The sequence below is a fragment of the Pyxicephalus adspersus genome, chromosome 10, assembly GCF_032062135.1.
Source record: "Pyxicephalus adspersus chromosome 10, UCB_Pads_2.0, whole genome shotgun sequence".
Lineage (NCBI taxonomy): Eukaryota > Metazoa > Chordata > Amphibia > Anura > Pyxicephalidae > Pyxicephalus > Pyxicephalus adspersus.
Window position 1 is genome coordinate 55,922,585 of NC_092867.1, and position 25,388 is coordinate 55,947,972.

Sequence of the window (25,388 nt, forward strand, 5' to 3'; positions counted from 1 at the left end):
ATCCTAACCATCATAGACCCTGGAGAAAACCTTAAACCTAACATTTGTAGATATTTAGTGAGGGAAGGAAGGTTGGGTGGATGTTTCAGTGCAGTATGTAGGTTGAAATATCAAAACCAAAATATGTTCCTTGTTTTTTTGGCTGTCTGTGCCCCTACTGGGAGTCTTACCCTCACCATTACCTCCCAGTGTTTCCTGGTAACCACTGTCATTGGTACAGAAAATGAATGAGAAATGAGAAATTCAACATTATGAGTTATTGGAAAAGCATTGGTAGGATAATCAAACAGATATACTTTTTGCTGTGACAAATGTGTGAGATTTCCCTTGCAGAAATTGTATTTTTAAATATGCGAACATAAGCTTCCCTTCAAAAAATGTTTTATATTCTATCCCAAATAAAAAAATACAGGTTTTGGCTTTGGGTAAAAAATAGCTATTTTAAGAAATTTTACAGGGAGCTCACATCCAACTTGCCAGTTGGCACTTTGCCCTGGCCGAGCATGGCCGCTCCGGCTCTTCCTCATGGTTACGTCAAGCCAAGCATCCTCGTCGCCCTGACAACCAACTTCCTCATTGCCAGGAGTCTATGCGCGGGCGCACTGCGCTTCTAGCCGGGGAGGCTGTGTGGTCCTCAGCGCATGCGCAGTGAAAGCCCCCCTCTCCTGTCCGGATACGGACGGTGAAGAAAATAGTGCGGGAGGGGAAAAGGTGCTGGGAGCGCACAGACAGGTAGGTAAAGGATGAAGAAGGCTTTTGTGACAGCTGAGGGTTCCTAAATAAGGGATGCTGGGATAGGAGGGGGTGGCATAGGCCTGTATAGGTGCTCCATCAGCCAGCCTGCAGGTAGCCTGCCTATGGCCTTCAGCCCCATCTTTATCTCTATCCCCAGAGCATCCTAATGTAAGAGCCCTGCACCCAGCTCTCCCATTGCTGGCTTATGTGCAGATCCCATTTATATTCCGTGAGGGGAGCAATGAGGAGCCACACACAAGGACAATGTGAAAGTTAAGATAAAGTCATCAGTAAACTATGAGGGGAGAGCCTCACAGATACAGGTATGGGGGAGGGGAGGGCAGAAAAAGTTTGCAGACAAACCCACCAATCAAATAACCTGTATGATTTTACCACAAACAAAACGCTTCATATGATTGATCGCTTCTGGAGAATCTTGATTTTTGTTCTGGTTTACTTTTCTGCAGGAAAGGCAGTTTTATTTTACTTCAATATATAAATAAAACATATTTACACAAAGACACTGCATGTATAGATGGATCTATAGTTTTTTAGCAAAAATTGTAGGACAAATGTTTTCATCTGGCTCTTCTCACTTTATGCATCATTCCATATGTCCATCAAGCCATCCATCTGTCCTTCCTTCCACTCATCCATGCATTGGACATCTGTTGGATGAGGGGGGTCCGGGACGCTCATGCACTGGAACACTTTGTACCTCTCGGTGTCTGCCCATACTTCTCAGCATCCTTCCATCCATCCATCACTTCATCCTTCTTTCATTTCTCTATCCATAGATGTATCATTTAATTCATCCACACTATCTATCCATCCATCTATCAATCTGTTTCATTCATCCATCTTTAATCAATCCAAAGTTCCATCCATCCATCCATCCATCCATTGCTCCATCAATTCATTTATCTATCTTTCTTTTCATCCATCCATCTATGTACCATCCATCCACCTTTCCTTTCATCAGTCCATAGCTCCATCCATCTATCCATCCATTCATCTATTCTTCTTTTTATCTATACATAATATCAGTGTACAGATCCATAGAAGTCCCTGACTGATATTTTACAGGCTGGGTCTTGGTGAAATTGGTCAGTTCCCCAACTCTTATCCTGTCCACCTTGAATTTGTCAGTGTTCCCAGCACCTCTCCTGTTGCACTTTTTATAATACATAAATAAATCTAAAATCCAGCAGGGATGGCAGGGACACCTCATAATGGGGACACCGGGTGTTCATACCTGAGACACCTCATAAAGAGCTCAGTAGTTTTGGGGGCCTTTTAACAAATATGGAAATATACGTTTTGGATAGTTTACCTTTTTTTGGGTTAGATTTATAGTTAGGGGTTAGGATCAGAATAATTGAATGATCAGAAAAAGAGTTGTAGCACAACCAAGGGGTATATTAAGGGATTAGAAGGAGTTTACAAATTAGATTTAAGTCACATACATACGTCAGACGATTCTCATGTGATAATTGCCTACGAGAATCTGAGAGCGCAGTGGGGTGCCAATCCATCTTTCTTATCCCCCCCCCCTCTCCATAGAGCAGAACAGCGCTGTATGTACAGTGCTTGTGCAGTCTTTTGTCAGTGAAAAGGATTCTGAAAGATCCTGCAGATGCTTACATCCTATAGTAACAAGTAAGAGAGGAGTAATCAGCAACTAGTGGGAATTCTTCATACCCAGAGGAGTGACTGGGAGGCAGAGAAATGTCAGACTATTGGTCTATGGGAACTCAGATAGGTAAGTATATTACCTGTATGGTGCTTAGGGAAATCAGAACTTACACTGTAACCTTGGGTGGGCAAGTCAGGGGCAGATTAGACTCCACCCTATGGTAAAAGTGCATGTTCTCCATGTCATACCCATGCCTCAACCCCCTCCCCCCCCCCACACACACACATACACAATACTAATGCAATGTTTTCACTTTCTCAGTGGAACAAGATGGACGCAGAAGTACAGAAGCCCCTCCCACCTCCCACCGACGAGTAGAATGTAGTGCCCTAACTGCTAATAAGGACTTTGTTGTCACATCTCCTGAATATGGCTAGTGTGCAAACAGTTGAAGATTGTTTTGCCTCCACCCCTGAGCTGAACCACCTGACTGGAGAGGTACGTAGTGAATTATCAGAGACAGAGTCCAGTGATTGCCCCTCCATTACTATGAACATAGAGCACAGGGTATAGTTTGTGCTCCTCCTGATTAGGTTATGTATTGATATTGGTAATTGCCTTTATGGCTACCATTCAGTGTCAGGGTCTACAAATACATAAAAATTTGTGGACAGTGGAGTACACAGTTAGTCTATTGCTGTATGGACAAAGCTTGGGCTTATTCTAATAAATGGCAAAGTGACCATTTGTTGGAATCCCATTTCTGACCCACCAATACTTCCTCCTTTGCTCTGTCAGAGCAATCAACAAATACCTGGTACTTCCAGGTATAAATAAAAAGGGGCATATAATCTCCTCTCAGAATGCAGAATGCAGTGCTTCAGATAAGGGCCAATCACAAGGTCTTTACACTGTCACACAAGGATGACATCAGCAACACTGTGTAATCTCTGTTACGGAGCTCAGCTAAGTGAAGGATGGGCAGGGGAGCCAGCAATTGTAGGTTAGTGGATGGGTAGGTGGGCTCTAAAGAGGTTTTATTAGTCAGTCCTTTCATGGAAAAAGTGATGATCTCTCTGAAGTGTAAGAGGATAAGCTAACACTTCAAACTTGGTCAACAATTATTTTGTTTCGAAAACATACACTTTTTTATTTGAATGTTTGCCTATAGCTCAGCTTTAAGATAATAATAAAATCAATTTAACCACTTTTACCTTTTTTCCAGCTTATGTACCAGCACTCCTTTATATTGTGTATGTGTCTGCATTACCAAGATTGCAGTACAGGTAGTCCCCGGGTTACATACAAGATAGGGACTGTAGGTTTGTTCTTAAGTTGAATTTGTATGTAAGTCAGAACAGGTACATTACTTTATTAAATGCATTAGGACAGATGTTTGTCTCAACATATTAGGCAATGTGGTGTCAGCTACTGTTTAAAATCCTCAATGTTAGTTAATCACAAACAAAGCAAAAAAAACTTTATGGAGCCTGGATATTCAGTAATTTCTGGAGCAAGCTGTGCTTTGATATGCAGAATGAAACAACTGCAGAGTTTGTCATGGTCAATAATTACAAGAGCTTGCAAAACATCAAAAGACTTCTTCTGCAAGTCATGCGAACAGTCCCTCCCCCATCAAGCCTCCGCCCTGCACACAAAGGAGCAGGGAAGTCCAGTTCATCTAGGAGTCGTCTGTATGTCGGATGTCCTTAACTCGGGGACTACCTGTATATCAAACAAATAAACAGCACTGCTGAGGAAGGAACAGAGAATGAGTTGCCCTTTTGTATCATGGGAACTTCCCATAAGATTTTATGTGCTTGTAAGGTGAGCATATATTTTCATGTAAAATTCTCCCTTCTGTATGCATCCTACAGCCTTGAAATTGCAGCACGTGCCCTCCATCTTGGATGTAATGTCAGCAGCCTCAGTAGACTCAACAGCCACAATATTACACAGCTGTATAGTATTTGCCTTCGCTTCTTTCCCAGCATTCATAAAAAAAGTTTGCCTAGAGAGGTAAAGAAAGGGTTGGAGGAGCTGGGCCAGTGCAGACAGTTACTAGACATTGCCAGAAGAGGACTATGGTGTGCAAATATGTACAGTATTTGGGCAATGCTAGGGAAATGACTCTTCCTGGACTGATCACATTTTTAGTTAGTTTAGAGGCACATAAATTCAATTAATTTACTGAGAGCAAAAGACTGTTAACACTCAAAATACTTAACTGATTATTTGCCTCTCGGTCTGGGAAAGTGTCTGCATAGACTTGGAAAGTACATGCAGTTCCTTCAACAGATTTGCACTTGACCAACCAATCCAATCAATTTTACTTTAATTTATAATCGGCAGGTTCCAAAACAATGCACATATTGTATGTGTACAGGATTCTGCTCCTCCGGTAGTTTATCCTGTATAGAAAGAGATTGAAATTTAGTTACCCACTAGGTTGTCCCCAGGCAGAAGGTCTCCACCCTTAAGGAACAGTTACATTGATCATAGAATCTTCTCTTGCAGGAACAAGCTACGTTCGATGACATTTCCGTCTACTTCTCCAAGGATGAGTGGGATTACCTAAACAAAGAAGATAAAGATCTGTACAGGGAGGTGATGATTGAAAATTATCAAACCCTCCAGTCACTAGGTAAGACCAATGATACACCTTTTCCTTCTTTTTTCCAATTGCAGTTTTTATTACAGGTTTTGTTTTTGAAAGAATATTGGTAGGTATTTGGTGTTATTGCTAGATGTGCACAGCGACAATCATAAAAGGAAAAGTAAAAATGGTGAATTCCACAAATTGGTTGACTGGAGTCCTTTGTAGACACTAGGCAGTACAATACATGACCAAAAATTTCTGAACACCTGACCATCACAGCTATGTATATGACCAAACATGGACAACTGACCATCACATGTAACTATATGGCCAAAGGTATGAGAATCTTCTCAAGATTATTGAATGTGTTTCCAGTGAAAGGTACTGGTAATGTTACAGCTTACAAAGACATTTTACACAATTGTGCATTTACAACCTTCTGGCAACAATTTGGGTAAAGTTCTTTTCAGTTCCAGCATGACTGTTTCTCTTTGCACATTGCCACCTCTAGTTTGTTGTAGAAGAACACAAATATTTGGCAAAGAGCCGGGATCTCAATCCAATTCCACAATTTTAAGATGAATTGAATTACTAATTGGAAGCCAGTTATTATCATTTAACATCAACCCCCCAACTTCACAAATTGTACTTTTGTTGAATAGGCACAATGCATCACAGACGCTTTGCAAAATCTTTTGGGAATGCCTTCCAGAAGATTTCTGTAATCACAGAAAGGCCTATTAAAGGTCATGGGATGTAGGTAAGTTTGTGTCACATGTACTGCATAACAGGCTTGTCAAGTATAATTAGACCCCTTTGAGATTTGTAAAAATGCTTATTACTGATATCTGTATGTGCACCTGCTGGGATCTGAGAAGTGTGGGTCAGAGCTCACAGCATGCTCTAAGAACAGGCTGAAGGAAAACAATTCACCCAGAATAGAGTTGACCTTGCTAAGAGTCAAGAAGGGTATTTTTCAATGAGGGATGGTTGCTGTGGTTGCATTGTAAGGAAACCACCAATGTGACTACTAAATGCCACCAACATGCAGCGAGGGAGGAGAGACCAACAGATGACTAGAAACCTTGAAGAATCTGGACCAAATGGTGAAGAGGGGCCAACAAATATCAGATAGCTTGGTTGGCAGTGTCTGATGCCACCCTGTAACAAGCAGAATAATTCCATACTGCAGAAAAGGAAACAGGTTTTCAGGGAATTATCTTGGTATGAGCTGAATAGGATTGTTTAATTAGGTCTGCTGTTATAATGTGCCTGTTACACAATGGCATCAGACAAGCTTCACAAACCATCTGCAAGCTGTATAGAAAACATTTATTAAAGCGTCCATGGAATACAAAATACAGCATTGTGTCCTTTTGGCAAGTAATGTTAATGGTCACAAGAAAAAAAGGTCAGTGTCCATTTCATTACTGCTTCAGGAGTGCTAATGAGTGCCCACAGCTCTATAGGCTGTGCCCATGCCATGCCTGACATCATCAGGCAGTGATGTGAACTCCTGAAGACTTGGATCTGGTGACACAGACCACAATTTTTGGTGAGTAGATTGGGCATTTAGATTAGAGTTTTAATTTGAAACTAACTGAGCAATTAGTGGGGGATGGGTACTATGCTTTGAGTTATTCTTTAAATTATTTTTTTCACTTATATGGTAGCAAAAATATATATAACCATTTACCACACTCGAGGACCCCTTCTGTCATATACAAATTAGGCATTTAAGAAGGAACTTAGCAGTGTATAGCTGAGCAAGATACCAAAGCACCTGGTACCCTCACAAATATTGGGAGAACCTTCAAATTCACATATCCATAGAATCAAACTTTCATGGGTTACCCACATTTCTTCAGTACAGTGCAGTGTCAAGGATTAGGTACAAAAGAAAATTCATTTGAAAGATAAGCTGGATATAAAGGCCATATTTTTTATTTTTTCAAACTCTACCAACCAATTGTGAACCAGGTTAAGGAACATTTATCCAAATCCTATGATAGAGCTTATTTTGTAGCGAGCCTCTGATATCTGCAGAAGGCAGTATCAGAAAATTAAAAGAAATGTGAATTAATTATTAATTCTTGAGTTCTTGAGGGGCAGCAAGAGACAGTTAAAAGTTGTATTTGCAAAGTTGCCTGATTTGACTTCAGATTTTTAGGAAGCTAAAACATTTATAAAGTGCACGTATTCTGACCATTGTTTTATTCCAATTCTTTAACTGCACAGTGATGAGACATTTTCTATTCATGGGGTAAGTTTTTTTTAGACATCATGCACCTATAAAAGCATTAAATAATAAAAAAAAATATTGGTCATCATCTTCATCCCACTGATGTTTCACTTGAATCATTCTTAAATACTTTATTTAGGTTGTTGTTGCAGCTTGCAGTCCAAATTCACACTTCAAACATTGATGAAGGTGGTTAGAGATGACGTTGGTTGTCTGGTACAGTATGCAATTTGTAATAATAATGAACATTTTCACATTAGAGCCAGTGTTCCTCTATTTGGACTAACACTCTCAGTTGTAAAAAAATCAATAAAAACATAATAAACACTCATCAAAATTTGTTCATCCTCATTGAAGCCTCTGGTCCGATTTGGTGTGATGCTTAACAGTGCCTCAAAAACATTAGTTTACCTAGTTAGTATTAAATAGTTGTCTGTAAATATTATCAATAAATACTAGCAGCATTATGTGGTGTTGGGCCACATTTTCCAACAAGGCCCCAACTTAAGAACAAGACAACCTGTATTATGTCCTGTAGCCTTAGTTTACACCACCAGGATAAAAAGAAGTTTGTTTTGTGTAGTGCATTCTGATGCTGTAATGTATTTCAACACCCTGTGGCACAGCACACAAAAGCATCAAAAGAGAAAAAAAGGCATTGCAATATGTCTGCCAGGATTGTGCTGTGTGTCAGAGATATGTATATCTTGAGACTGAATGAACAGAAATACAAATTCTTTGGTAGGTAAAATTGCTATATATGTATTTCATATGTGTATTTAGCTTTGTTCCTGAAGGTTAGCTTTAAATGGGAATATGGTACTTGATCAGAACATTGTTTTATTTTAATAAAAATATTACCACCCCACATTTTTCTGTGCAATTGTTCTTTATGTGTGTTGTTGAAGGTCTATTGTTTTCTATCTATTATATGTTAAAGAAGAACTAAAGAGCAGATCAATGTAAAATGTCTATAAAGTACAGGCTATTTTATGTTTTATTCTGATTACAACCTAACTCCTATCAAAAGGTGATGAGACAGTATGCAGTTTAGAATCTGTCAAGGTCTGTACACTATTTTGTGTGTTTGTACTTTATAGTATAACTCCCTGTCATAGTATTTAATAGTATGCATGTTGATAGAAGCAGGTAGATCTGTCATATGATTGGGACATAATTTAGAGCTGAAATACAGTGTGCCTGGAGTTAGGTGAAGTAGGGTGAGTAGACAATAAATGTATCCAGATGTGGAATTGGTAGTAAAAAGCATATGTAGTAGGTAAGTACAGGGTAATACTTGGTCACCTGGTTCAAAGTTTTAGCTTGATCTGCTTTATTAGACACACAATTTAACAACAAATTAGATTATGTTTAATTGTAAAAGAAGCCGAGTGCTAGTAACTATTAGGGGTCACTAGGTATTATGGTTATAGTTGGTCACTTGGTTAAACTTTTATTTATTCAATTATGTCTAATTGTGAAAGAAAAAAAAAAGATTGCAAAATCCTTGGGGCACATCAGAGTGAGCCTGATGAATACTAAGTACACTAGCCTTTCGAATCGGGTAACTAGTGATATAGAACCAAATTATTTCCCAGTTATGAAAACTAAACCTTTTACATTAAAATGTGTCCCAGCCCTGTAATATCTGGTGCTGAATGCATCCCACTGATAGTATTCAGCACCAGATTCTTCCTTCTCTAGTAGTATTTGTCCCACAACCCATTCCACCTTGGTAATATCTTATCCCTGAACCTACCCTACCCCAGTTCTAACCTATCCCACCCCAATATTATGTGTCTTGCAATCTATTCCACCCCATTAATATGTGTCTTGGAACTTATCCCACCCCATTATTATGTTTCTTGGAACCTATCCCACCCCTGTAATATGTGTAGTGGAACCTTTTTCTCCCCAGTAATATGTGTCTTGGAACCTATCATACCCCAGTAATATCTTTTCCAGAACCTACCCCACTCATTTATATGTGTTCCAGAACCTATCAATCTCCAGTATCATCTTTTCTAGAACCTTTCTCACCTCAGTAAAATCTTTTTCACAACCTTACTAACCCCAATATTATGTGTCCCGGAACCCCTCACACTCAGTAATATGTATCACACAACCCGTCCTCACTAGTAATATTTGGCACAGAGCCTTTCCACCAAAACAATCCCTTTTTATACCCCTTAATATGTGTCACAGAACCTATACCACCCCAGTAATATCTGTCCCAGAGCCTATCCCAACCCGTAAGAACTGTTCCAGAACCTATCCAACTCTAGCAATATGTGTCTTGGAACCAATTACACTTCAGTAATATCTGTTCCACAACCCATCCCACTTCAGTAATAGCTGTTCCATACCCTACCCCACCTTAGTAGTAACTGTTTCATAACCTATGCCAGCCCAGTATTATGTGTCTTGGAACCTATCCCACAAAAGTAACATCTGTTTCATAACCTATCCCACCCCAGTAATATCGCTCACAGAATCTGTCCCACCCTAGTATTACCTCTTCCTGAAGCTATCCCTCCAGTAAATTATGTCCCACAACCTATCCCACCCTAGTAATATTTGTCTATGAACCTATCTCACCCCCGTAATATCTCTTTCAGAACGTATCCAACCCTCGTAATATCTCTTTCAGAACTTATCCCATCTTAATAAAACCTGTCCCAGAACCTTTGCCACTCCAGTAACATCTGTTCCCAAACCTATTTCACCTCAGTTATATCATTTATAGAACCTTCTAACACTAGCAATATGTGTCCCAAAATCCCTTACACCTAGTAATAAAAATCAAAACGTTTCCACCAAAGCAACATACATACCAGTACTCCTTTCACACAAGTAATATGCGTAAATAAAAACATTCCCTCCCAGTAATATTTATCACCAAACCCCTCCCACCCCAGTAACTTACCACCTCCCTATATTATCTATCAAAGAAACCACCCTTGTTTTAAGGGCAGATAACCAATTCAACCTCCACAGTATATTATCATAGAACCCATCTCTAAAATGTGTTCTATGGAATTCTTTCCTCCATTGTATTGTAAACCACAGAACTTTTGCCACCTATGTTTTATACAGAGATCACCACTGTAAGGTGTATTACATAACTCCTCCCACCACATTATATGTGTAACAGAACTCACCCAGTTATTTGTATCAAAGTCCCCTCCCCCATTATAGATTGTACAGAACATATCCCGCTAAACTATCACATAACTTCACCTACCCCAGTTATATGCATTATAGAACTCATCCCTGTATCACAGAATTCTTTCCTAATCAGTGTATAACTGAAATTCTCCAATCCAACTATGTAATATATGACATAGGATCCAGTGCATCCCATAATATGTGACATAGAACCCATCCAGCTGTATAATATATGAAACAACACCCAGCCCACCTCATAATATGTGACAAAGAACAGATCCTGCCCTCTGATATGTGACACAGAACCTATATCACCCCTCAGTATGTGACATATTATGTCCCTCCCTATATTATGTGGCATAGAACCTATCTCACCATGTGACATGCGACACAGATTCTGTCCCTGTGATATGTGACATAGATGCAATCTAGCTCTATAATATATGACACAAAACCCATCCCACCTTTTAATATGTGACATAACTGATCCCACCTTGTGATATGTGACATAGAACCTATCTCACCCGTCAATATGTGACATAGAGCCAGTCCCTCCCCATATTATACGACATAGAACCCATCCCACCTTGTGATATGTGACATAGAATTAACCCCATCGCATATTATATGACAGAGAATCTGTCCCTGTGGTATGTGATATAGAATTCATTCCACCTTGTGATATGTGACACAGAATTCACCCCACCTCATTATATGTGATGTAGATCCCATTCCACCATCTGATATGTGACATAGATACCACCCTAAGCCCATAATATGCGACATAGAATCTGTCTCTGTAATATGAGACATAGAACCCATCCTACCTCCTAATTTTTGACATAGAACCCAGCCTACCTCATTATATCTGAAAAAGAAGCCACCCCTCCCCCTGTGATATGTGATACAGAACCCATCCCACTCCAAAATATTTGACATCACACTCTATAATATACAGCATTATTATTTTTAACCCTGGGAAACTGGATAAAACAGAACTTATCATCCACTCCCCTCACATTCCACCTCACACCCCCCTGACGTATTTCTGGTAATACCAGAATTCGGCCCTCCCCTCATGCATGTTGTTTTCGCATCACCTTCTGCCCTCTTTTTTACCTTCTATATTTGGAACATTTCCAGGTCCTGTCACTCCCACCTGCGTAACATCTACAAAATCTGCCTCTATTTGTCCCCAGAGACCACCTAACTTCTTGTACATGCTCTTATCTACCCTTTGGACTACTGTACCATCTTTCTCTCTGGTATTCCTTAAACCTGAATCTCTCCTCTGCAATCTTTTATGAATGCTGCAGCCAGACTTATCCATCCTTCCCACCACTCCTCCTCTGCTGCCTTTCTTTGTTGTTCTCTTGACTTCCCTACTCATAACCTCGTCACACACATGGCTCCACAACTTTTCTAGAGTTACCCCGACTCTCGTGATTGGTCTTCCCATTCAGAATGGTCATCTAATTCGGCTTGATCCTACTTTCTGCTCTTTTAAAACAGCAATTAAAACCCATCTTTTCAAACTTGCCTACCCATGTTCTTCTGTCTTTTCTGTCATCTCTTAGATTTTAAGCTCTTCAGGGCATGTTCTTCTCCTCCTTCTATGTCACTGCCCATATCTGTCATTTGCAACCCCTATTTAATGTACAGCGCTGTGTAATATGTTGGTACTATATAAATACCGTTTAATAATATTAATAAAAATAATAATAATTACCGTATTTTTTGCCGTATAAGACGCTCCCATATAAGACGCACCCAATTTTAAAGGAGGAAAATCTAGGAAAAAAATGATTCTGAACCAAATACTGTACTATTCCCCTTCTGATCACTCATGTGCCATTCATACCGTATTCCCCTTCTGATCACTCTGTGCCAATTTAAATTATTCCCCTTCTGATCACTCTGCCAATATAAATTCCCCTTCTGATCACTCTGTGCCGATTTAAATTCCCCTTCTGATCACTTACTGGTACCTTTTATTCCGCCGGGGAACTCTGTTAGGGCAGGGATCAGCTTGCTTCCAGCGTACTTCCGGGTTCAGAATCGCGGGGTCGCGTGTGCCGGCATCTTCTCGCTCTGCTCTGCAGGAAGCAGGAGACACACGCTGCAGCCAGCATCGAGGAGAGGAGACGCACGCAGGATCGGGGTATCGGGTGAGTATGTTATTTTAATTATTTTTTAACACGGTGTTTCTCGTATAAGACGCACCAACTTTCCCCCCCCAGTTTTGGGGAAGAAAAAGTGCGTTTAATACGGCAAAAAGTACGGTATAATAAAACCCACCACATGATTTGAGGCATAGAACACATCCTCATAATAAGCATGATTTATCAACCAAATGCGCATATGCTCGCTGCATGCAAAAACACGCTGGTCATCAAGTTCTATTACCGCGGGGGCCGAATTCTAGTGAACTTGCCTGCCGGTTTCCTGCAAAAATGATCAAAGATCTTGAATAGGCCAAATAAGGCGATTAATTTTCAGCTGCGCGATTCAGAAGGAGATGTTAAACTCAATGGTGAGGTGATAGCAATTGATTAGCGCACACCTGCTCCCTGTTCTGTGCGCATCTTCAGTCGATTACAGGTTAGTTTGAATCTTTAGTGCTTGATTTTTGTGTGTAAGTGCTACTTTTTAAATGTTACATTCTACTCTGTCACAAACTTGCTTCATTTATAGTTAAATTTGTTGTACTTGTTGTTTTGATACTTTTTCTTTATCGGGCAAGAATCTGGCGCGTGTACAGCCAGCGTAATTCATATTCCATAGATCCGTCCTGGCAGATCCACAAACGATGAACTACGAGCGATCCTAATGCAAGGGAAGGGGGAGAGCGCACAGCAGGGTGCCGCTCTGTCGTTCTTCCCTCTCCATAGAGCAGAACAGTGCTGTATGTACAGCACTCGTTCATGCATTGTGCGGTTCTTATCATTGGAAAGGATCATAAAAGATTCTTTCCAACGACAAGAATTGCATGTGTGTACCCAGCTTAATTTTTATCAAGCTGGATATATACTAAGTAGCACTTTCAAATATGTCATCACACAATAGTATGAGTGTAAAAAAAATGTGAACAAACATTTGTGACCTGATTAAAATTTCATTCTAGTTTGGCTTTAGAGAAATCAAATATTTTAGTAAAGGATTATGGGCAAACATGGTATAATATATGTATTAAGAAACATTTAGTGATTTCACTTGTGTGTATGTCAAAATACATTTAAATGTATATAAATACATATGCATTTTCATTAGTACTATTTTAACTGGACTGGTTTGTGTGTGTGTGTGTAATGTTTTTGTGCCAGGTTTGTAATTACAGTTTCTTTTGTTTAGCAATTCTTCAGCAATGTTTTGTCATTTTTTCCACAAGTATTGAGTACAAATGTCTGCATGGTTTCCACTCCAAACTGCTACTTGACCCCCCTCGTTGCCTTTCTCCTATTGTCACATTTTGGTATTTGAATGTATTATGTACATAGTCCTTTTCTGAATAAATTGTCATGGTTTTTATTTCTTTGTTTTTTGTTTTTTTAAATAGTCTGACATTTGCACTCATGTTGATTTGCTGCCACACAACTCCTCTGTTCATTTGTAGTAGTGTTATAGGTTTGTTCACGTTGTGCTGTGCTGCCCCTATTGTATAAAAGCACACTTCCACTTGTTGTCCAAACAGGTTATCAATTAGCTGTCCACCTGAGTTGCATACACATTCCAACACACCTGATGGTAATGGAAGGAGGTCCAGGTTGCCAAGCACAACATCAAACCACATTTTTTGACAACCTCACAAGCAGGGTCAGGCACTCTTGGAAATGACTAGATGTTGTGTTGTTGCTCAACTTAATTTTACTCAATAAATACACTGTGTTGTATGCAATATTTAGGTGTTTACACAAAACAAATAGTACTAGTATATCAAATTTCCAGAGACAAATCCAGTTTGTCCCAAACATTTTCTTGCTTTTCCATCCCTTCAGGGTGTTTATGCAGGTTTAAACGACATTTTAGACCTTGGCCAACTTTATATTGACTTACTCAACTCAGCTTGGTAGTAGACGCACATAAAGGTGGATTCCTCCTTTAACCAGAAGCAATATCATCCATGAATGTTGCTTGAAGCCAAGCCCATGACATCAGAAATCATAGGAAGGTTTTCTAAACCGATAGAACACAGTTCAAATGCATATAGCGGGTCTGCCTTGGCGCACAAATGTGCGCATCACACTCCTGAAGTTTGGCGCACAACTATGCACATTAAACAACTGAGTTTTAAAAAGACATGTGTGCTGTTTTTAGTCTTTCAAACAATTCAGAGAAAGGAACAGCTTAAAAACCATCACAACTGACTTTTTAAACTGTATGTCCTGGGAGATCACGTAACAACAAACCCCCCAAAAATAAACAACAACGTTTTAGAAACAATATACACATACACAATCACACAAACATATATATATATATATACACACACACATATGTGTGTATGTATATATATATATATATATATATATATATACACAAACACACACATATATATACATATACACAAACACACACATTTATATATACATATAAATACACACACATATACGTATATATATACACACACATATATACATACATATATATATATAAATATAAATATATATATATATATAAATATACACACTATATAATAATAATAATGTTATTATTGAAGTATATATTTATATACTTATATATATATCTAGATATACACACACATATATATATATATATATATATATACACACACACACACACACAAATATACATATATAGCCATAGAAGCAAATAAGAACGTGTGTGTGCTTGTGACTTGTGGGGAAAACTAGTCCTTGCTTGTGACTTTTGGGGGAACTTCTAGTCCGGTGGCAAGGCCGAACATTTGAACACCACAAACATTTTTTTTTAGGGCTAAGTGAAGGATATGTGCCATTAGAAAGAAAGAAATTCTGGCCAGTGTCAAACTGCCGGGAATGCGTGTCTCCAGCGAAGAGATCATTTCAGTTAATAACTTCCGCGAGAATACACCAGCTCCTGGAATTTAGTTGATAAATCAACTGAAGAGCTCCGATTTTAAATCGCGAATACAAATGCGCGAGAGAACTTCTGACTTTGATTGATGTATCAGCCTATGTGTGTAACAAAGACCCTTTAGTCCCTGTAATGAAAAGTCAACAATACTTAGTTCAGACTTTCTTCTATTTAGCCCAGATATATCCTATTCTCCTATGTATCATGTTACTTCTTTCATCTATCTTATATAAAATAATATATAATAACCCTTAATTTCCCTGTGATCCCTCCTCTGAAGATACATTCACATGCTAAATAACTGTCACCCTAGGCAATAGGTCGCAATAATCTCAGGTGAAAGTCTAGTGTTTCTACAGCAACTGCGTTTAGTGATCTGCCAGGTGGATTGCTAAATGACCAACCTGGGATGCCCATTTTCATTTCCTATGGGGGAAGAAGGGACACACCAAGGTGCATAAAGATAAAGAGCGCCTTTGTTCATTCTACTGTCATTTAAAAACAGTCACTGAAGACTATTAACCAGAGACAGAAATCTAGTGTTAATATGCAGCTTAATAGTTTTCTAGAGATAACCAAAGAAAAATCCAGAATTTGTCAGTCTTTTTCAGCTCTATGGTACGATTCTCCAGGGGATGTTTAGAAGTAGATATGTTTTTATGTAACATGCCTGAAAAAAATTAATGCAAATAAAGACCATAAATGTTTCCTCAGTATTAATAAAGGATATATCTAAAGATAGAACTAAGCTCCCTAAGCTCTCAATGCATGCTACACTATTACAAGTAAAAAAAAAAAAATGTATAGTATCATATATAGAAGGGTTACAAGACAGGATCAGCAACATCTCATAGCCATCTGTTTTGACACCACATGCTTTCTTATTGACTCAATGGTATAAAAGACAGGTGAATTTAACCACAAATTGATCTGGGTGACTGAATAAGATCAGCAAATTCTCAGAAATTGAACAAAAAGATGGAAATCTCTAAATTTCTTAGAATGTCAGGTCTTCTTTAGTTCTTTATTATGATATCTGTATATGCAGCAACTTTGACCGGAAAAATACTTAAAAGGGTTTTTGCTACAACCTCATCTATCCTAAAATAATAAAGAACAGCATTGGCTGACAATAATTTTTACATACACATGTCTAGGCTGCTGAAAATGAATAAAGTGTAGATGAAAGACAACCCAAGCCCCCACAACACTTTTGGATGTATGCCTTGAGGTCAACAGGGCAAATCTATAATCTTGCTAGGAATGTCCAACAAAATTGGTGCAATTTACTTATTTGAAATTTACAGTTACTAAAACATACACCTATTAAGAAAAAAGGACATTGCCATTGAAAAATTTCCACAAGACCTAGATGTACATGAATTATGTTTTTTTCATACACGTTAATGTATTCTGTTTGTATCTGTAAGGATGGAACAGTGTGAAGCCTTCTGTCATATCAATGATTGAGAGAGGAGAGGAACCATACTTGCCCGAGATGTTGCAATCTGAGAAGAAGATGATTCTGGAGAGTTATAATGGAGGTCAGTCACTTAGCATGACAAAATTCCAAATCAGTGTACCCTGTAAGCAACCCTTTAATGAATTTGCTTATTTTTCCAGTTGTGCCAAATGGTAATATTTCTGGGTACGAGGAAGAAAGTAACACGTCACATACCTCCCCACAATAGTTCTTTCTAGGCTTGATCATCCAATTGCTAGAACTCAGTTTTGTAACACATTCATTTTTCCAATTATAGACTATATTGGTAACATTCACAATTGCAAATGACTTTTTGCAGGGGCATTGGTAGGTAGTTGGGCAACAGGAGAGTGCTTTTTGTAAGAAGCCAGGAGAAAAATAGGGTTGGGGTTTTATAGTATTAAATAGCAGGAGTGCTTTAGGAATTGGAATGCTTTGTAATAAAGAATCTTTACATTTTTACAGATGTGCCCTTCAGTATGACCATATCCTCCTCCTCCTCAGACATCCTCCCACTAGACTGGATTGCACAAGATGGATTACACCCCAATTATTACACCACCAGGATTACCAGAAGTATGACATCAGGAACCCCCTTTCGCATAAAGTTACAGAAGCCAAACGGAATCTTCCCATTTCATGTCTCGCAAAGATTGGATCCATGGACAGATTTTTCACCGTCCCACTATAACCAAAGAATCATACATGAGCAGAAACCCTTGAACTTGTCCGATGTTAGTGCTGACTTCATCAAGCATGAGAGCCTTCTGTCTTGTTTTGGTGAAGAGCATCCGTTTAACTACGAGTCTCAGCTTTTCCAGGACGGGACAGTCTGCACAAAACAGTTTGTCTGCCCAGTTTGTGGTAACCTCTACACGTCCAAGTTGGGTTTCATTAAGCACCAGAAACTTCACAAAGGGCAGACCTCATTTTCCTGTGCCGAATGTGGCAAATGTTTTGCAAGTGCCTCGGATCTTCTCGTCCACCGAAAAATACACACAGAGCAGAAACCTTTTTTATGTTCCGTATGTGGGAAATGCTTTATAACAAGCCTCCATCTCACCAGACATTTGAGAATTCATGAGAATGAAAAGCCGTTTCCCTGCTCAGATTGTGGAAAGTGTTTCAGCAGCACAGGCAACCTAGTGGTTCATCAGCGAATTCATACAGGCGAGAAACCTTTTGTCTGTTCACAGTGTGGCAAATGCTTTACTCAAAAAGCTAGTTACCTCGCCCACCAGAGGATTCACACCGGGGAAAAGCCCTTTGTTTGCTTCCAGTGCGGAAAACGGTTCACTCAAAAAGCTAGCTGTATAGTCCACCAGAGAATACATACAGGTGAAAAGCCTTTTGTATGCTTCGAGTGTGGGAAATGCTTCAGCTCTAAAGTCTATTTGGTAAGACACCGGCTGGTCCACACGGGTGAAAAGCCCTTCAGCTGTTCTCACTGTGGCAAGTGCTTCACGCAGAAGGCCAGCTACCTGGCCCACCAGCGCATTCACACAGGTGAAAAACCCTTTGTCTGCACCCACTGTGGCAAATGTTTTTCACAGAAGGCTAGCTGCATTGTTCACCAACGGATTCACACGGGTGAAAAGCCCTTTGAATGCACAGATTGCGATAAATGCTTCAGCTCAAAAATCTACCTGGTAAGGCACCAAATGGTTCACACTGGTGAAAGACCATTTGCATGTTTTGATTGTGGGAAATGCTTCACGCAGAAGGCCAGCTTTAATGCCCACCAGAGAATACACAATGAAGATAAGCCCTTCAAATGTGAGGAGTGTGGCAAATGTTTCACGCAGAAGGCCAGCTTCCTGGCTCACCAACGGGTTCACACAGGTGAAAAGCCTTTTTTGTGTACTTTGTGTGGAAAATGCTTTACGCAAAAGGCCAGTTACCTCACGCATCAGCGAATCCATACAGGGGAGAAACCCTTTATGTGTACGCTTTGCGGAAAATGTTTCACACAAAAGGCTAGCTATCTGGCTCATGAGAGAATTCACACAGGGGAAAAACCCTATGTCTGCTCCCAGTGTGGAAAGTGCTTTGCTCAGAAGGCCAGTTGTATTGTCCACCAGAGAATTCACACAGGTGAAAAGCCTTTTGTCTGTGCCCAGTGTGGCAAGCGGTTTGCACAGAAGGCAAGCTGCATTGTCCACCAAAGAATTCATACTGGAGAAAAACCCTTTGGCTGCCTAGAATGCGGCAAGTGCTTCAGCTCCAAGATCTACCTGGTCAGGCATCAACTCATTCACCGTGGGGAGAAGCCTTTTCAGTGTGGGCAGTGTGGCAAGTGTTTCACCCAAAAAGGTGGATACATGGCTCATCAGAGGATTCATGCAGAGAACAAACCCTTTAAGTGTAATGAATGTGGTCGGGGTTTTGCCCAGAAGGCAAATTACCTTGCCCATTATAGGATACACACAGGAGAGAAGCCCTTTGAGTGCAATGAGTGTGGCAAATGCTTCTCCCAGAAGGCAAGCTTCATAACTCACCAGCGGGTTCACACTGGTGAGAAGCCCTTTGTTTGCAGGGAGTGCGGCAAATGCTTTTCCCAGAAGGCAAGCTATTTGGCGCATGAGCGCATTCATACGGGGGAGAAGCCATTTGTGTGCACACAATGTGGCAAACGGTTCACACAGAAGGCCAGCTGTGTGGTACACCAGAGAATTCACACGGGAGAGCGACCTTTTGAATGTGCAGTATGTGGAAAATGCTTCCGGTTGAAGAAAACCTTTGATGAACACCAGCGGACTCACACAGGAGAAAAACCCTTTCCCTGTTCTGACTGTGGCAAGTGTTTCACCAATGCTGCCAACCGTATTATCCACCAACGGATTCACACTGGGGAGAAGCCTTATGCCTGTTCGGTTTGTGGGAAATGTTTTACTCAAAAAGCAAGCTTTGTGTCCCACCAGAGGACCCATACAGGGGAAAAGCCCTTTGTGTGTTCTCATTGTGGCAAAAGTTTCACTAGTGCCTCCAACCTTATAGTACACCGGCGTATCCACACTGACCAGAAGCCATTTCTTTGTCCAGAATGTGGAAAGTGTTTCACCTCTAAGATTTACCTGGTTCGCCATCAGATTATTCATACTGGCCAAAAGCCCTTTGAGTGCACCGAGTGTGGAAAATGCTTCACACAGAAAGCCGGCTATGTGGCACACCAGAGAATTCACACCGGAGAAAAGCCTTTTGTGTGTACTCATTGTGGTAAATGCTTTACCCAGAAGGCAAGTTGCATTGTTCACCAGCGAATTCATACTGGTGAAAAGCCTTTTGAGTGCTGCCAATGCAGCAAGCGGTTCAGCTCCAAGGTCTATCTGGTACGGCATCAGTTGATCCACACCGACATCAAGCCCTACAAATGTTCAGAATGTGGCAAATGCTTCACGCAGAAGGCCAGCTATAATGCACACTATAGAATTCACACAGATGAGAAACCTTTTAGGTGTTCAGAATGTGGGAAATGCTTCACCCAAAAAGCCTCTTTCGTGGCTCATCAACGGGTCCACACTGGCGAGAAACCCTTTGTGTGCACCCATTGTGGCAAATGCTTCACTCAGAAGGCTAGTTGTGTCGTCCATCAGAGAATTCACACAGGGGAGAAACCTTTTGGCTGTTCACAGTGCGGCAAATGTTTCAGTGCCAAAGTCTACCTGGTTCGTCATCAGTTGATCCATGCTGACAAAAAGCCCTTCAAGTGCGCTGACTGTGGGAGGTGCTTTACTCAAAAAGCTGCATATGTTTCGCACCAGAAGCTCCACATAGATGAAAAACCCTTTGTTTGTTCGGAATGTGGGAAGTGCTTCACCCAGAAAGACAGTTATGTGGCCCACCAAAAGGTCCATATACATGGAAAACACCTTGCATGTACCTGATAACTGCATGTAGATGCATCTTTAGCCTTCATTGTATGTTTTCTGTCACAGTAGCAGTTGTCGCAGCCAGGGGTGGATGTGTTGCTGTAGGTCTAGAAGCCTTCAGGTCAAATGGTGGAGATGTTACGATGGTTTGAGCAGTCAGTCCACCCACCACTGATACTTTGGTCTTGGTTGGATATCAGTAGTTTGAGTTTTCAGGTGACCCTTTTGTGGCAATACATTTGGACTTGGCTCTCCTACTTGCCACCAGACAAGAGTTCAAAGATGCCTCCATTCATTTTTATTGCTGATGGAGGATGTCTGTTGGCTTCCCTACAATTCTGGCTGGTGTTGACTGGCCAAGGTTGGTCAGGTAAGGTTGCTCAGGATGATTTACTTTGGATGATCAGTATAGGTCAGCGCCAGCAACATTCCCTTTTTTGTCAAAAATCTTATTGGTTGGGTATTCTGTACTATAGATCAAATAGAAAACCACTTAAAGCTTAAGACAAAGTTCAGATGAGTGGTGGAAACAGACTTTCCTGGGTGGTTTCTGCCAGTTGGCACCTCGCCAGCTGCTTGGTCGCCCCAGCCTCTGTGTTGGTTTATAACAAATGTTTAAACATTTTAATGAGCACTATTAAACAACTCGCTGCCACCCCCATTCCCTATGGGCTGCTGTAGATTAGATGCTATTTGTAACGTCTTCCATTTTGGTTCAAGGGCGCAAGAGAGCAGTAATTTTACCCCAACCTTAACAACCACCTGATCTAGCCCTGAGTGAAACAACTGGTGAGTGGACCTGAAATTTTAAGTTTTTTTTTCTTGAGTTCAACAACACCATAGTTACTGAGAAACTCACCACTTTGGGTGGACTGACAATAAATGGCCAAGATAGATCCATTATCCATGGTGGAAACTACACCATGGTACCAGCAGTATTATTTTTTTTTCCTTTTAGTTATCCTGGCAACCTGGTTTCTGAGATTGGTCCAGCCCTGGGGCGGCATATGTAACCTTTGTAGTAGAAGAGAGGAAAATAATGTTAGTTCATCACGGTTCTTTTCCTGTAATCTGGTTATTCAATTTTGAGTGTTCTGGAAATGTGTTATTTGCAAATAAACTCCTAATCTTCCAACACTACATCATGGCTGACTGGTCTTCATTACAATTTTTGCCATGATTACTGTGTCTTGAAGGGCACCGGCCATAAAAAGACTACATGAACTGAGGTTGCTGATATCCATCTCCAAATGTTTTTATATATGGTTTAAAGGGGATTAAAGTTGACATTGAGCATCTACACTTCAGAATGGGATTACTATTACCTTTTTTTTAATGTAATTTTTTTATTGGATAAGTTAAGTTTTTAAGGTAACATACTATATACAGAAATAAACATATTGATCATACACAATTGTAAATTGGTAAATTGTACAACTATCACATCCCGCGCAGCAGTAAGTTGTCCAGAACTGTTAGTGAGAGAACTAACAGTCAGTTAGAGGCAAAGTGGCCAGGCTTTATTTTGCTTTTTATTTTCACAGAAAAACATGCAAAATAAACATAGTGAAAAAATCCTTACTGCACTAAACCTGCTAGGGCCTGCTTCCTGTCTGAAATACCGTGTTTCCCCGAAAATAAGACCTACCCCGAAAGTAAGCCCTAGCATGCTAATCATGCAAGGGTGAAATATAAGCCCTACCCCAAAAGTAAGCCCTATTGGCTTCTTTTCTTCTTCGGTCACGTGGTACACGGAGGGATACCAAGAGGAAGGAGGGAGCAGAGAGAGAGCAGGAGATTTCAAAAGCACTGGAGCAAGGTGTGAAGAAATCGCAGGGTTAATTAACCTACAGTACTCTGGTGTGACACTAGCACTAAGAGGTTGGTGGATTCTCTTTTCAAAAGGTCCTTGCTGGTATTTCATTCATTAGCAGCAATGCATATTTTATTAATTGATTTTTTTTTTGCTTTTACTCAGATTTAACATGTAACTCTATGAGTCACATGTTAATTGTCAGCACATTTTCTTGTTATGTTGCACTTGTTTGCTTATGGAGCTGTGTTTTTTTCATTACTCATTTATGTCAATTCTTATTCATGACTTCTTGTATATAACAGAAGAATTCTGTGATTTTGACAGGTCACAGGTAACACAGAGGTATCTTTCTATAGCATTGTAATATTGGTTACAGGTTTGGTAAATACAGATTTTTGTACATGAATAAATATAGATTTTTGTGAGAAAAATAAGACATCCCCTGAAAATAAGCCCTAATGAGATTTTCAGAGGTAAAATAAATATAAGACACTGTCTTATTTTTGGGGAAACACGGTACCTCACTCCTGAAGTTACATAGACCCTACTACTTTGCTACACCCCCCCTGTTGATCCCGCATATGGTGAAGGATACTGGCAACTGTATAAGCAGGTGTTTGAAAAGACAGCATGGAAGATTTGATAAAACAACTTGTTTTGGCCAATGCCAATCAACAGCAGGCAAATGCCTGTGAACAGCAGCCAAATACGGAACAAAAACGTATAATGAACAGTTGCAACAAGGTCTGAGGCAGACGGAGATTCGTCAGCAAGTGGTGCAGCAACAATTACATCTAGGTCTGGAAGCCCAGCGGCATGCACATGAACAAGCGGAGGCCGACCACAAGGAACTGATAGAAATACAAGCACAGAGATACCAACACGAGAGCAGCCTGACACCGAGAGGGCGTACACCAGCTTTTCAGGATGATCCAGAGGAGTTTTTGACCACTTGTATAGTAGTGGTGTGTAGTGGATGCGTTTAGCTGTGCCCTGAAAATTAATTATGCCTAACCCTGGATCATATAGTGATTCAAAATAAAGGACAGAAAAGAGAGGGTTTTTGGCAAAAATATTGTATTGTATTGATGTAGTGATGATTTTCTCACATAACGATACAGAAAATAGACATCCTGTATGTCACAATAATTTCTTGTGGTTCATACAAGATGACTTTCAGGCCCTAGATGGCACTATATAGAGGTCAATTAACATTAGGCACATATAAATCACCATAAAATGATTTTTGCGGATATAAATCGTTAGTTTAACGGTATTACCCGACGCATTTCGCCATTCTGGGCTTCCTCAGGGGTAGCGGTAGGTCAGCGAATAACTTTTTTTTACACTCAAGTGGTTCAAGTAATCTAGGTTTACAAACATAAAATGTAAGGATTCAAAACAAGACATTGTTCATTAAATCCAGTATGCAATCACAGTTATAATGGTATGTTATCCAAATTATTTTGAATTGTAATAGGAACAAAAATTGTACCAAGCAAAGTGAGGTAGGTATAGAAATTGAGTCTATAGACATTGCATAGTTCCAATCGAGCGCATGCGCAAAGCAGGTGGATGTTAGAGTTCTGAGCCTGCTCTGCTCTACACCGGGACAATTAGGGCTGTAGCGTGCACATCAGGCAGTGGTTCTGGCATCCGGAGGCTCCCTGAGCGAGAAGCAGTACGGAGGGATGCTTGCTGTTGAAGAAACTCAGATGCCGACTCACAAGCCAGCAGCAGCGTGTGTTAACACAGGCAGCCTCAGGATGCAGGAAAGCCAAGATGGCAGATTCCTCCCTTCACATGTGTCAGGAAAAGAGCGAGTGTTCTAGTGAAACAGATGTATACAGGGAGCCTGCTTTCAACACCAGTTGTACAATCACAGCCTTCAGATTCAGAAAGCTTTTTGGAGAAATTTCAGGTAATGTTACATACAGCATTGGAGAGTACTACTAAGAAAATTACAGAGCACTTTTCAAGGGAGTCAAGAGAGCTGGGCCAGCGTACAGTACAACTTGAGGGGAGAGTAGATGATGTTACCACTGTCCTAGAGGGGCATGAAGAGGATATTATTATAACTATATTTGAAACAGGAGGTACAGCTTTTACATCATAAAATAGTGGATTATGAAAATAGGGCGCCCCGCTCTATCCTTCGCATACGTGGCTTACCAGAAAGCATAATCGATCTCAATACAACAGTGACTGCCATTTTTTGTGAAATATGTGCTGAGATAGCAGTGGAAAAGCTAGAATTGGATTGTGTACATCGGACATTAGTAAAAACAGAAGCTGATGGTCCACCAAGGGACATCGTGGTTAAGTTGCACTACCCCCATGTCAAAGAAGCGATAATAAAGGCAGCCAGAAAGATGAAACCCCTCACTTTTCAAGGTCATAATTACCAGCTTTTTATGGACTTGTCTCCAGCAACGATACTGTGTCGCAGAGAGATGAAACCATTCCTTCAGATCCTACAGAATCAGCAGATCCCTTATAGATGGGGCTTCCCCTTAAAATTGTTATTTACATATGGGGCAAGTTACTAGCTATCTATTCAGTAGAGGAGGCCATAAATCAGTTTCAGGAAATGGGACTTTATGCCTGTGATCAATATGGGAAACCATGCCATGTGGAAAATCCTAACCCTCTAATATCACGAAAATCTGAAATACATCAGCAAAAGAGAACGCTTGAGACTCTCTCAAAGCAATATTTGAATATTTAATTTATTTTTGCTCTCTCTTTTTCTTTCTCTTCCAGCTTT

The 25,388-nt window shown here is 40.2% G+C and overlaps 1 protein-coding gene across 1 annotated transcript; it reads left to right on the plus strand.

Annotated features, from left to right (window-relative positions):
- Positions 1 to 638: 638 nt before the first annotated feature.
- Positions 639 to 21,945, plus strand: LOC140338948 (uncharacterized). The gene is made up of 5 exons (XM_072423286.1): positions 639 to 732; positions 2,693 to 2,869; positions 4,889 to 5,015; positions 16,884 to 16,997; positions 17,402 to 21,945. The coding sequence occupies exons 2-5, from the start codon at positions 2,801 to 2,803 to the stop codon at positions 20,818 to 20,820; spliced, it is 3,729 nt and encodes a 1,242-aa protein (XP_072279387.1). The 5' UTR covers positions 639 to 732; positions 2,693 to 2,800; the 3' UTR covers positions 20,821 to 21,945.
- The last annotated feature ends 3,443 nt before the right edge of the window (positions 21,946 to 25,388 follow it).